This window comes from Primulina tabacum, chromosome 5 (assembly GCF_025594145.1).
Source record: "Primulina tabacum isolate GXHZ01 chromosome 5, ASM2559414v2, whole genome shotgun sequence".
NCBI classification, from domain to species: domain Eukaryota; kingdom Viridiplantae; phylum Streptophyta; class Magnoliopsida; order Lamiales; family Gesneriaceae; genus Primulina; species Primulina tabacum.
In genome coordinates this window covers 804,384-818,415 of record NC_134554.1, presented here as the reverse complement: position 1 = coordinate 818,415, position 14,032 = coordinate 804,384, and the positions used below count along the sequence as shown (strand labels likewise).

Here is a 14,032-nt window from a genome sequence, read left to right as displayed (position 1 = left end):
AAATCACATCAATTAAATTACACGTCGTTATAGACGCTGTAAAGAATCGATCAATCCGTACCTTATCCTTCAAATTAAATTACCACAATCGTTAATGAACTCCTTGGAGCTTCCTGGCTATTAAAAACTATAAATAATTTATTTCCATCAAATAAAGATTCAAATCTTAGCCAAAAACAAGTTACTAATTCCAGCTTGGACCTAAGCTCGGTTTTAAGGTCATAACTCAACAACAACTTAACCAAAACACACTTAACATACATGGCTGAAATTCTAAATCAAAATCCCATATTTCATCAGAAGACATCAGAAAGAAATTCAATTATCTCAACACCGAAAAACGCCCAAAACCAGAAACCATGAGAAATGAGTTCTGTGACAGATCCATGTTTGACATCTATGAGTATAAAATTCATATCTAAATCATCGTTGACTCAAATAGATATCTTGTTCCAAATAAAAAAAAAAATTGATGTTCAAGTAAAACAACTAAAAAAAGACAACTAATTTTTCAGACTTTTAACCTAGAGTAGATCTCTTGTGAGACGGTCTTACGAATCTTTATATGTGAGACGGGTCAATCCTACCGATATTCACAGTCAAAAGTAATATTCTTAGCATAAAAAGTAATATTTTTTCATGGATGACCCAAAGAAGATATCCGTCTCACAAAATACGACCCGTAAAACCGTCTCACACGAGTTTTTGTCTTTAACACAAAGAGGGATGAAAGATTATACTGAAGCAATTTGAAATGTATGTCTACTGTTTTTCTTTCTTTTTTTTTTTTTTGTTGAGAAACACCACTCCTATATTGATGGAAAATTTTATATTAGTATTTTGATGGCTTGATATTATATAAATAATGAAATCATATATTTATTATAATACTAAAAATATATATATTGTTGGTCACGAAAGAACATAACATAAAGTGACCCTTACATTGATAATGGGCCACTTTTCCATAACAGCCGCTTAATGAGGTCTGAGGCATCTTCCAAGCTCTTTTGACTTTGGTGATCAAGTCACTATTTAGAATTATATAATTTAGAGTCATATCATTTTAATCCTATTTTACGAATAAATTTTATATAAAAACATGGGATGCACATAATATAAATTAGGTTCAAGATACCCTACGGATACTTAACACGACAGTCAATTTAATAAATCATGTTTTGTCGCATCATCGCTACCAACATTAATATTACAATATGTTAAAGACGTAAATACAATCAGGAGATCGAGTAATTGGTATTTTTTAAACCGAATCAATTCACCAAATGGATTCAATTCTAAGGGTTAAAATTAAGATAGAATAAATTTTTGTAACTATTTTGTGTATATAACTTTCCAAATGACCCACTAATTTTGTTTCTGATCTTTATTTAATAAGTAACATTTTTTTCGTCAGTGATTAATTGATTGAGTGTATAATTATATGACCCATTAATTTTCATCAGTGATAAATTTTTGTAACTATTTTGAATGTCAACCCTGAAAAAGGGTCCGTTTGTTGGGAATCTAATTGACTGGTTGGCATTAAATGTGACTTTCTCGAGAATAATTATGATATACACCTATTGATTATGTTCAGATTTTTTTTTTTTTTTGGTCGATTTTTCGAAAGATCATTTATTGGGGTTTTATTAATATTTTTTTCCAGTAAAACAGAAATAAATATTTTAAAATTAATGGAGATAATTTATTTTCTTGGAGTGTATGGGGATGCCTTAGATTACAAATCTCCATATAAAAATCTGACTGTATATTTCAGTTCTGAAATTAAAATATATTCTTTCTATAAATGTCTCATTATGGTTGAATGTTTGACTTTTTTGACATTTTATGGACTGATATTTTAAAGTTAGAAATTGTTTTGTAAAAGAATAAACAGATCATATAGAAAATGGAATATTTATGCGGAAGGAAAGCACTTTATGGTTCATTTTTAAGGCTAAACTAAACTAAATAGCTAAAAGTATGATTCTCTCCATCATTATTCGCAATCTGCTATGATCTATGCTCACCAATTGCTGAGTCTAATTTTTTTACTTTTTAACAAATAAATATGCTTCGAAATCAGACCAATCAAAACAATGATCAACATCTTCTGTGATTAGACAACTGGCTATTAACATAATTAAATATTGATTAACAAAATAGTTTATTGGTTAATTATCATGTAAGCACAAATATATTCATGCTATCTGTAGCATGAATATATTTGCATGAATATATTTGTAACTTCGTTACAAAATTTTAATTATTCGATCATTGAAAGTGATAATTAATCCTAATTGTTATTAACTTACGCAGCGTTTGGTTTGGGTGATTAGGTGTGTTTATTTTTTTTAACCCACCTAATCACATGTTTGGTACGTTTTTTATTTAACCAAGTCAATCCCTCCTATGAATGATTACGTTATATTAGGCGTGATAAAATAATCATTCATCAACACCTAGGATTATTTATATCACTCTTAATTCATCCTATTTTTCCAATTTTACCCTTCTCCTAAATCCAAGCTCACAACCACTTCCCTCCACCGACCGCCGGCCGACCCCCGCCGACCATCGCCGTCCTCCGACCACCGCCGACCACCGCCGACCGCGCTGCCGCCGACCACAGCCGCCCGTTGCCGACGCCGACGGGCGACCGGCCGCTGCTTCCTCATGTCGGCCGACCGCCGGCCGATAGCCGGACCGCCGTCGTTGTCGCCGCTGTCGCTTTCGGCCGGCCGGCCGACGTCGACCGCCGCCGCCATAAAACTGGAAGGGCAATTTTGTCAATTCATCAAAATATTATTATTTATCACATTCTTAACAATTATACCAAACATAATATTATTTTATCATTATCTACTTCAATCATTCTTTTTATCATTTTTCTCTTAATCATTTCATTATTTTATCATCCAAACCAAACGTAGCCTTACAGTTTGAATTTGGTTAATTAATTGCCGTGTAAAAATATGCTATTTTTTATTATAATAATAAAAAATATATATAATAAAGTACCGTCTAAACACATCACATTATAAAACATGTCAACACATGATTGAAACAATATATACAAACAACTTATATCCACGAGACATACCCTGATATATAAATAAATATATACACAGGGATAGACAAATCAACCATCAACTCAAATGTGACTCCATCCAAAAGTATCATCTCAAGTCTCCTGATGACATGTGGTATCTGTCATTATCCACACATAAAAACAACAACAATCCACTTGGGGGGTGAGCAAATGTCTCATATTGAACAACTATAATATAACATATATCTATAAAATGATATGCAACCCATGTATGTCGTAAATATATCAGGTCAGTTACTCATCCACTAGATCAAATCGCTATCAAATCATCAAAGCTCGAGAGACACACCAACCTCAGTCACAGTGGCTCAAATGACGTATGTTTTTACGAGCCACATAATCCCAAACATAATATCATGTTCAAAACTCATGAATCAATTTACAATCCGATGATATCAAAGTATTCAAAGATCATAGTTCAACATGCATGACATACATATATAAAAAATGATGTCTATTAAAAAAATATTTATTTTACCCATTCATATATCAATCATAAATGTCATGTATGTCATGTCAATTCAAATAAGATATGTAGACATAATTTCATTCAAATCAATCAAATCATATATCAAATAATTCATTTACTCGTCATATGTTATTCGGTCTCCATATGATTTTTTTTATTCCAAATTGGTGTGGTAGTTTCAATATATGGAATTCCGATACAGAAGATTGATCTATACAATGTCAAGGATATATTCAATCCACTTGTCTATTCAATCCATCCATTCTTCTTCTTCTTTTTTTTTTCTTTTTAGACAGAATAATTAAATATTCTAATTCCTTTTCAATAAAAAATATTTCCATAACATATAATTATACATTCCGATTCAACGGTAATGATTATTAGCTAAAACAATGAGACTTTTAATTATTTAATCTTATTAATTTATCTCATGAAAGTTTCTCTAACGTAATATAATCTCATTCATGCATTTTGAACTGTAGTTGTTTATTAAGCTTTTATCTAAACCATATGGTTACTAAATTAACCACATGTATCCAAAACCAAGTATTTAGTGAATTACAAAACTAAATCTCGCGCACAAATACCTCATTAGTTATGGATGCTGTTGAGTGTAATAATTGTTCATGTTGTTCGTAAAGAAATCGAAACGTAATGTTTGTGTTGTTGTACAATTTAAAATATTTGAATTACACAATTAACATCAACTATAACTTTTGGTAAAATAGTTATAAGTACTAGTTTAACATGTTTAGAAATTAATAATAACTTAATTTCTCCACTATAACCTAAATTACACGATTTTCTCAGCTGGTTTGGGACCTTCAACTACGTTCCTAAGTTTACTAGCAAGAAGCACGTTGTGTAAAAAAAGAAAAAAAAAAAAAAAAAAAACTACGTTCCTAAGCTGCTGTCTAAAAGATTAAGAAGCAAAAGTGTGTATCTATCGCTTAGTTCTTTGTGTTTCCAGATTTTCTATACAATTAAAAGATATCAAATTGCAATTCAGAAGTTGAAACATGATTTTCTAGTTAATTCCATTACAAATAAATTAAGAAATTCGAGTTATATATGACAACTACAAAGTAATAAGAATGGGAAAGTAAAAACAAACTCTTAAATATAATATAATGAAAAATGAAAGGAAATATTAATTAATGAATAAGACAACATGCACAACAAACTCTAAATAAAAATCTATAACAACCAATGACATCATAATTTTCATTATATATACATATAATTATTTATAATATCTATAGAAAATAAAATAAAAATTTTATTATTAATTATGAGAAACTAGGACATTTCTCCCCAGCGATTAAGATAAATACTGCATATAATACTGCTTCAGTACTAATTTGAAATAAACAAATGAGCAATTTCGAATGTCTGATTTACTTATTTAATTATGTGTGATGTAAAAAAGCTTTTAGAAAAATACTATACATGCAAATTTAACATCATATTTTTGCTATTATTTTAATTTTTTATTAGAATATTTAACTGATTAATTTATGCCATATAAAATACGGCGTGCATGCGCGTGCTACATGCTAATTTTTATAAATAAATAAAAAAAATAGCCAAATGTTTAAACCCAGCAAAGAGAATATTTCATGGCGTAAAAAACACAGAGAAAAATTGTTGGAATAGAAGCATCGAATTTTTATAATATATATTTAGTATAGATGTTGATAGTGTTTTGATGAATTTCCAATGTACAATGAACTAGAATAAACAGGCCATTTGTGAACACGAACAAAGGTTCATCCCACCTGAATGTTAAGAAGTACTGAAACAAGATTTGCGACAATTTCTTGCATGTTTGGGTAAGAATATATATATATCGATGAGCAACATTACACTTCCTATTTGCAGAGATTCTCAAATCCCATGTATTCGTGCCGTTCAATCTTTTTAATCATGTTTGAAATGCCAACTCCACCTGTTTATATCCAACATGGAATTGGAGATCATGAGTCAAAAAAATGTCCATGAGTTGATAAGGTGTCGAAGAAATATGTGGACTTGTTAAGTTTCCGAATCCGCCACGGACCGAGTACAGTGTGCACCACAGAATCATGCTGTTGATGTGATTATGATGAATGCATTCAGATTTCAGAGGATCCAAAAGGGGCCTTTGTCAAAGGTTTTTGATTATTGCATATTATAACCTACGGTGATATACACGGGAGAAGTTAGGATAAGTACTCACCTAGAGAAACCGCACTCACAAAGATTGTGAAAGCAAGAATGAAGATGATAATGGATGCCTTTCCCAGTACAATGACCAGCCTTCTCACAGCATGTTGCCCAGCTAAAGCCGCAACAGCCGCTACAGCAACAAAGTACAGAGCTGCCAGCATATAATCAGAATTCAAACATACATAATAATACACATAAATATATTTGTATGATATTTGATAATTTTCCCAGGCAAACAATACAACGTGCTATATCTTTGCTGCAATCAAGAATCACTTACCGTAAGGAACCGGGAAGCGTTTCAACAGATAATATTCGATTGCGGACATTGACGAGGAGAACATCATGGTAAATGTGGCAGTGGCACTCGAAACCTAAAGGACGTGTATTCATCAAGACCCCTCCAAGAAAATAAAATGAAACAAGGCCGAAAAGATACTCATACACCTATATATCATTCAAGATCTTGGTGTCTCAATTATGAAACTTTAGTCTGATCAGATGTTTTAAGAGTCCAGATAGGTAGGTTGATCAAAATACACTAGAAAGAGTTGAAACTGGCCTGAGGAAGGATTCCTAACTCCAAAAATAGTGGACCCATGATAAATCCGCCTCCTAGACCGAGTAGACCCCCTACAATCCCAGCCATGACGCCAAAGAAGCCAAAAGCAATCAGTTGAAGCACTTGAAGATTGGCCCCTTCGTCTCCCTTGGATTCAATTTTTCGCCATCCTTTGTATAGGCAAATCGCTTGATAACCTGATACGCCAAATGACACCGGAATCTGCACAAAACAGAAAAAAGAAAAGATCGTTTTTACTGAAAAATTATAGTTTCACCACAAAAATTCAAAGAAAGTATACCAACACGACTGTGCCATATTTCTTCCTTCGACTTCTGAAACAGAAAAATATATATACATGTACCTGCATCAAGTTCACCACCCAGTATGCTGCTGAACAAGTGAACGTGTAGTTCTGTGACAATTCAAGGCTTGTCACTTTACACTTTCAAATAAGTTCAAAGTATGGCGAATTTTATAGAACATAAGAAAACTAGTTTTCTATTTAAGAAAAAAAATCAAAACCTTGGTGATCTGTAGTGCGAGATATGATACCCAAACGAAAACAAGTAGCCCGAACTCCTTCCAACGCACATTCTCAATAATTTTGACCTGAGATTACTAAATATGTCAAATGGTAAATTAGTTTTTAGGTTACTAAAAATTCCTCTGGATACAATTCTCACCTTAGCTTCTGACAAGTCTTTAGCCACCTTTTCTGAATTGTCGCTCGGGCCACCTGGAAGAAGATTATATTCTGCTTCATCTTTATCTTTTCCTGACATGAAAGAGCATGGTTGATTTAATAATTTAAGAGGGTACACAGGAACAATAGAGGAGAAAGAAAAAAAAAACAGGATTGTTGTTCTTCGACGTCTAGCGGCAATGAAGGTAAAATATCTGTCCACGAACCATCTGTTTCGAATCGTTTTGCGTTCTCCTACAAGAAGAAGCAAAATGCCATTCGGTGTAAAAAAGCATGATCTGTTTTCAACTGAGGCAAAGTGGTTCCAAAAATCAGAACTAAAAAACGATTACTAATGTATTTTTCTCAACTCTTTATATCTACCTTTTTTAAGATGGTTTCTTTTTTCCACGTTTCAATACCTTTAAGAAAGGCCTTTGTTGAAGTGCCTGAAATGAGCATATAACATGAGAAAATTCAACAAAAGCGCCAGGTAACAAACATAAATCTTAATACACCAACTTTAATTATCACCTATAAAGAGAATGATTAGAAGAACAGTGACCATCCAATCAGCAAATATCACATTGAAAGTAACTCCAATACTAATTCCCATCATGAGCATCGGTTGGATGAGAACAGCCAGGTCATAGTCAATGATTGGCATTTCAATGGTGGGATGCCTGAGCTTAAGGTTGTAGTACACGGTTGAGATTGCAGCGCCCATGATCATACCTTTCGAGTAAGAAATAGCCTTTAGAATGACAAAATCATCCTTGGAACAAAACTAAGACTATACAATATTTGAAGATTGGATCAATCGAAAATGTTTCCATCTCACATTTGGATATTGCAGTTGATGATTTTGAATCAAATCCAATAATCAGAGTAAGCATAGGAACAAATATTCCTCCGCCCCCAACACCACCAACACTCCCAAAGGCTGCTCCAAGGAATCCAACTATTGTACCAACAATGATTCTCCAGTTGAATGCCATATCCTGTAGATCACACACCAGATTAACTGGCTTTATCGAAACAATAAAGGAAAACAGATTCGACTACATCAAAGGATACTCTCAACTCATTAATTCACACATAAATTACAACTCAACATCGATATATATTCATGAAAAAATATGATAAAACACGAAGGATGATTTCCCCTCCCATGCTATATATGACATCTACTAAGAGACGTGATCAATATCAATGAATTAGCAGTATTACTTATAATAGGCAGTTTTGCAAATTCAAATACAAACTGATTGTATGTAAATCCAAAAATCGAGCTTAAACACAAAATACTAGTATATTAAGAGGGGGGTTTCTCTGCACAATTGCTTCTTATGTAAAACAGACACCTGCATGACCTTAACATGCATAAGATCCATCATAATTTTCAATATGGTAAGCACAGCAAAATAGTGAAAATTATAAAAGTGACTGGTATTTCAGCCGTGATAAACTACCTGCCTCCACCAAAATGAACAATAAAAAGATCCTTAACAAACAAATTAATCTACGCTGTAAACATGAACACAAACAAAGCATCGACACTAAATTTAGCCCAGCTCAGGAAAGAAACATATACATCCACAATATTTTAACAATAAACGGAATCTTGATCTTGGGTACTCACCGGCCAAACATGCTGGTAGCCTGACTTGTCTGCTTGCCATAAGAAACTCGCAAACGACCTCAAGAAATCTGATTTTGAATCCTGACTGGGAAACCCAGTTGAATTATGAGACACAAATTCCCGCTTTAAGCTTCTGTCAGCAGAAACAAAGATCGAGGCTAACATAAAGCTCCACACAAATGTACAAAAAGGTCCAAAAGCCTTCCACTTTGGTTGATTCACCGCCATGCATCAAGATTCAAGAATATCCAAGCTTCCTAATTTTACCTAAGATATCATATTATAAATACCTCACCGTTTGATACTTTTGCGGACTAGTTACAAAAGGGTATCTACATTTGAAGAAAATTTTGTATCTTGGTAATGGAGAGTGAGCAAAGAAAACTTTTAAAAAAGACAAATTTTCTCAAAAAATGTTATATGTTGACAAGAACGTCTGTGAGAGGCAGAGATAGGAAATATATAACTAATGGAAGAGCATAAGAGAGAAGGCGTGAAAATAGTGTTTTTACATTTTTTGGAACTTGTAGTTGGAAGATCAAATAAATAATTGTTGAAATCGATAGTCGAAGAGAAAAATGAACAAGGTGGCATAAATAGCATATGAGCGGGGATCTTAGTAAAAAGAAAACGACGTTTTATCTTCTTTTTTCCAAATGTAATTTTCACTGTGCCAATTTTGGTATTTCTTAATAAGTAAGATTTTGAATGGTGTTGAGTCTTTTAATCCTTGCGTTAATTTCTTCTTGTTGTAGGGTTGGAACTTGCGAGAAGAATGGACCTGTTCAAAAATTCAAAAGAATACGGTAATATAAGTTCCACTTTAATAACTCCTACTTAAATTTAAGCCACAAAATTCAAGTCCAATTAGGGTATAAGTACATGGACTTGAATGACCTGCTCCAACTAAGTATGACTAGAAAATAATGAATTTTTTTTAAGGGATGATCATTAAAGGACCAAAACTAAAAATAGATCATATATATGGCGACTTTGTTTAAAAAGATTTCAAAAAATATTCGAAAATGAAAACTCTGTCTAAAAAATCAGTGTCTTTTTTGTAGTGCATTGGGCATATTGAGAATCAATCTTCCGTAACATTCCATGTAAACATAAATTTTTCACATATATTGGTTATGAAACATTTAAATAATTTACAACTCATTAATTACAAATATTATGGAGAATGTTGCAAAACATTTCTCGTCGGGCATATTTTTGAAACATATAGATTCATCAACAATAAGATATATGTTGAGACATTCAATGCACAATCAATTAGAATACACAGGCAACTTGCATAAACACAAACAAATTAAGGTTGATCCCATGTTGCCCGATGAAATCAGCAAAAGTTGTGACGGCGATATGTTTCATCAGAATTCAAGCATAAATAAAAGTGCGCACAACCAAAAGTTGAGGCAATCCTATAAGTTAAAATAAAGAGGGATGATGGTGATTCCTTGATAATGCCATGCTATCCCCCACCGAATCATAGCATGGCCAAAATAACATTGGCCGGTTACCTTACTTGGTCACGGAATATGTCTTTTGTGAGACGGTCTCACGAATCTTTATCTGTGATATAGGTCAACCCTATCGATATTCATAATAAAAAATAATACTTTGAACATCAAAAGTAATATTTTTCATGTATAACTCAAATAAAAAATTAGTCTCACAAAATACGACCTGTGAAATAGTCTCATATAAATTTTTACCTTGGTTACGAGCAATAAGGAGTAGTGAACATAAGTAATTTATTTGGACATTTATTTATACTGTAATTAAAACAGATATGAATAAATAAATATTTATATAACAATTTTTTGGTAATAAATTACACGAACAAAACGGAGCCTATAAATATAGACAGACGCTCCGAAAACAAAAATTTTATTACCAAATTGAGAAGAATACGATGATACAGCTTCAGCTTATGCAAAAGCAGAAGCAGTCTCTTCCGCTTCTCAATTTCCATGGCGCTTCACCCTGCAGACTCATGCCTACGGCGGCGGCTGCTTTGCTACCCTTTTCTTCCATATTTGGGAGTCCTAAATTATCTGTCAAGTCCAGGTCTCGATTACCAATCTGCAGAATGAAGGGCAACTCAGGTCGCTTCTGGAATCCTTCTGTCATTGCTTTTTTTGAGAATTGTATAGAGCAGTGATGCGAGATTTTTTTCTTTCTTTAAGAAAGGTGTGATGATTGTCTCAGAAGTAACTGGTTTGAATTCTACTCTGTTTGATGCTCATTCCTCAATTTTTGGTCAAGGGTAAATTGAATTGTTTGGATTTTAGGATTGCTACTTTATTTTGTCTGTGTTCGTCAAGAATTAGGGCACACCAACGTGGACGACCTCACTCGATCGAAATAAAACTGAAATTTTATTTATATTGTTTTTCTAACGCTTCAAGTTTTGGCCTTACTGAGTCATCCCCTCTCCTTTTATGCCCTGCCCTCTGCTCGAAATCTGGGTTTCGGAAAATTTTCAGCGTCTAATATTGTTGGCTTGATATTGTTAAATTTCAGCAGAAGGGATTTCCTTGCTTGTTTAGCTGTTTTGCCATCTTGTTAGGGTTTTCGGTATTTTCGACAAATATTCTTGAAAAAAATATTTTGGAAAATGAATTGATGATTGATGAATGTGATCGATGTAAGATCATGTTTTTAGAGCTGAATGTCATTTTATGTCATAATGTTTTAAGAATTGTTATTGACATATTATGTTAGAACATGTAGAATAATTTAAATTTTTTAATGTCATGTAACTATTTTCAAATCTAAAGTACATTATATAAGATAATGACTGAATATCAATGAAATTGGTGAAAAATTAAACTTAGAACTATAATTGCACATGATAATGTGAAAGATGAAAATTTATTTTTACACAATATTTAAAGAAATGTGTGGATTTATGTTTGTTTGTGTTTTCAGAAAATGGAAATGTTTGCTGGAAACATAAGCAAGCATTTGTTCGACCAAGATTTTGATTGATAATATTTTCAAATTTTTAACCTTTGTTTGACTTTTGTTTTTTCTATATTTTTGAAGATCATTTTGAAAAAAAATTATGATAATAAATATCAAATTTTAAAAGGAATGTTTCACCAAGATTATATTTCTAATTATCCCATGACAAATTCAACATACTCAGCATATGTCATATTTCACATACAATTCCCAAACACCTCAAATCATTTTCCGAGAATTCTCAAAAGCACTACCAAATTTTACTTGCATTCTCTAAGTTTGACTTTCCACATTAGATCCTCGAATTTCCCTTTGATGAAAATGTCAATAAAATAGCACTCTATGCATTTCGTTTACATTGGTCAACTGAGAATTAATGTGTTTACAGAAGGAAAGATTTTAATGTCTTTCGAAAAATTTTAATGTAACTTTTGTCTACAAGGTTGAATTATTGGTCATTTTGCGGATTTTTATTGTATGTGCTACTGGATGGGAGTGAATCATTGATATGTTTTTGCTAGCCTATTTTTCCCCTAAGACAGCTAGAGGTTTACAAGATTACCTTAGAGTGGTAGATTCCATAGTAAATGAGCATATTGTAAGCCACAGAGTGAACCTTGATTTCCATAAAACGTGAAGCTATCTGATGATATTTCACTTAGACATGATATCACAGCTCGAACTTGGGAAACCCGAGGAGAAAAGGAAGCCAGAGAAGCGTGTCAATGGCATTTTCTGGATTCTACTGATGAATCTTGGGATATATGTTGCAGATCATGTTTTCCAGGTTTCTAAACCATTTGATCTACAATAAAAGGTCTTGGAATTTTTTTTCCTTTTTTTCTTTCTCAGTGGCGCTTCAACGATAATGGAGCCATAAAAGATTGCTGGATTCAAAACAAATTTTGTGCTTCTTAGTATTTTCTAAGATGAAATCTCTTCTTGTTTCCAGGTTCCGTTGGTTAAAGAATTGTATCTTTACCATAACCAACCTGCATGGTACCAGTTTATTACTGCAACGTTCTGCCATTTTAGTTGGTATTTTTTCTAATTCTCAAATTTTCATATAAATTGTATTTGGAGGCATTTATCCAGCAAACTCTTTTTCTTATATATTTTGAGTTTGAGACTCACCGAGCCTGTATATTGCTTGCAGGAACCATTTATCCAGCAATCTCTTTTTCTTGTATATTTTTGGTGAGCCTTGGTTTGTTTATTCAAAAAGTTTGCTTGCATGGGATTATCATAATGCGGGCTTGTAAATGCATTCTTGTTTGTAATCCAGGAAAACTAGTTGAAGAAGAAGAAGGAAATTTTGCACTGTGGCTTTCCTACATCTTGACTGGTGCAGGGGCAAACCTTGTGTCATGGTTAGTTCTCCCAAGAAATGCAGTTTCTATTGGAGCATCTGGTGCTGTATTTGGACTCTTTGCAGTTAGTGTCCTCGTGAAGGTATGATGATGATAATATCAAATACGAGTACTTTGACATTGCTTGGTGTTGTTTTACCTCATATTTTTAAACAGGTGAAACCCCTATGAAAATTGACTTGGCCACTTTCTTGTGCTGCAGATGTCCTGGGACTGGAGGAAGATTCTTGAAGTGCTCATTTTGGGACAGTTCGTCGTAGAGAAGGTATCTTACACCATATCTGTTATGTAAAACACAAGGCATTCATATTGACATCAGAAATGACTTATTCTTGGTCAAATATCCACATGAATCTTATTGCTTCAAACAAATCAAGCAAGATCACATCACCTCATTAAGAATAATGAGGACAATTGCATGCTAGGGCGGAGCTAGTGGGTGCAGGGAGGGATCATTTCCCTGGGACGTAAAAAGTAAAATTCTGATGATAACTCTTCTAAAATGAAACTTTTGCTTCCCCGGTATCATTAAACCTCTCCACTCGACTAAATTTTTTATTGGGACTATTTTGCCATAAAGTATTCGGTGTATCAGGTGATGGAAGCAGCTCAAGCTTCAGCAAGCTTAGGAGGACATTTTCAAGGCGTCTACTCCACGCAGAACGTAAATCACATAGCACATATTTCTGGTGCCCTTATTGGTGTGGTTCTAATATGGCTCCTCAGCAAGGTTCCTTCGACAGCAGACGACAAATAACAAGTAATTTGAACTCAAGTACTTGTTATTTCTGTTTTTATATACCACATAATCTGTTTTCAAGATGTTGTACCATCGAGTAGAGCTGTTGTGAACTTTGCATTCCAGCAATTAAATTTTCTTGAAAACAATATACGGTTGTTGAAAGTTGTTATGACAATGTTTTTATTCTCAAACAAGATTACTCATTGATGTACGTTTTACCAGCTGTTTCCCTTTGTCTATAAATTTTCCCTCGAAAAAAGGAT

At 33.2% G+C, this 14,032-nt stretch overlaps 2 protein-coding genes across 2 annotated transcripts; one reads left to right on the top strand and one right to left on the bottom strand.

The window, feature by feature from the left end:
- Window positions 1-5,241: 5,241 nt before the first annotated feature.
- Window positions 5,242-9,189, bottom strand: LOC142544526 (sulfite exporter TauE/SafE family protein 3-like). Its single transcript, XM_075651566.1, has 12 exons — window positions 8,682-9,189; window positions 7,881-8,040; window positions 7,574-7,774; window positions 7,424-7,488; window positions 7,267-7,294; window positions 7,041-7,132; window positions 6,880-6,966; window positions 6,719-6,769; window positions 6,355-6,576; window positions 6,073-6,166; window positions 5,803-5,943; window positions 5,242-5,532 (listed from the first exon to the last, which is right to left on the bottom strand). The coding sequence occupies exons 1-12, from the start codon at window positions 8,907-8,909 to the stop codon at window positions 5,456-5,458; spliced, it is 1,446 nt and encodes a 481-aa protein (XP_075507681.1). The 5' UTR covers window positions 8,910-9,189; the 3' UTR covers window positions 5,242-5,455.
- Window positions 9,190-10,568: 1,379 nt separating this feature from the next.
- LOC142545193 (rhomboid-like protein 11, chloroplastic) lies at window positions 10,569-13,987 on the top strand. The gene is made up of 7 exons (XM_075652206.1): window positions 10,569-10,795; window positions 12,320-12,444; window positions 12,610-12,695; window positions 12,814-12,854; window positions 12,943-13,109; window positions 13,230-13,292; window positions 13,623-13,987. Exons 1-7 carry the CDS (start codon window positions 10,603-10,605, stop codon window positions 13,782-13,784), a joined length of 837 nt encoding a protein of 278 aa, XP_075508321.1. The 5' UTR covers window positions 10,569-10,602; the 3' UTR covers window positions 13,785-13,987.
- Window positions 13,988-14,032: the final 45 nt, after the last annotated feature.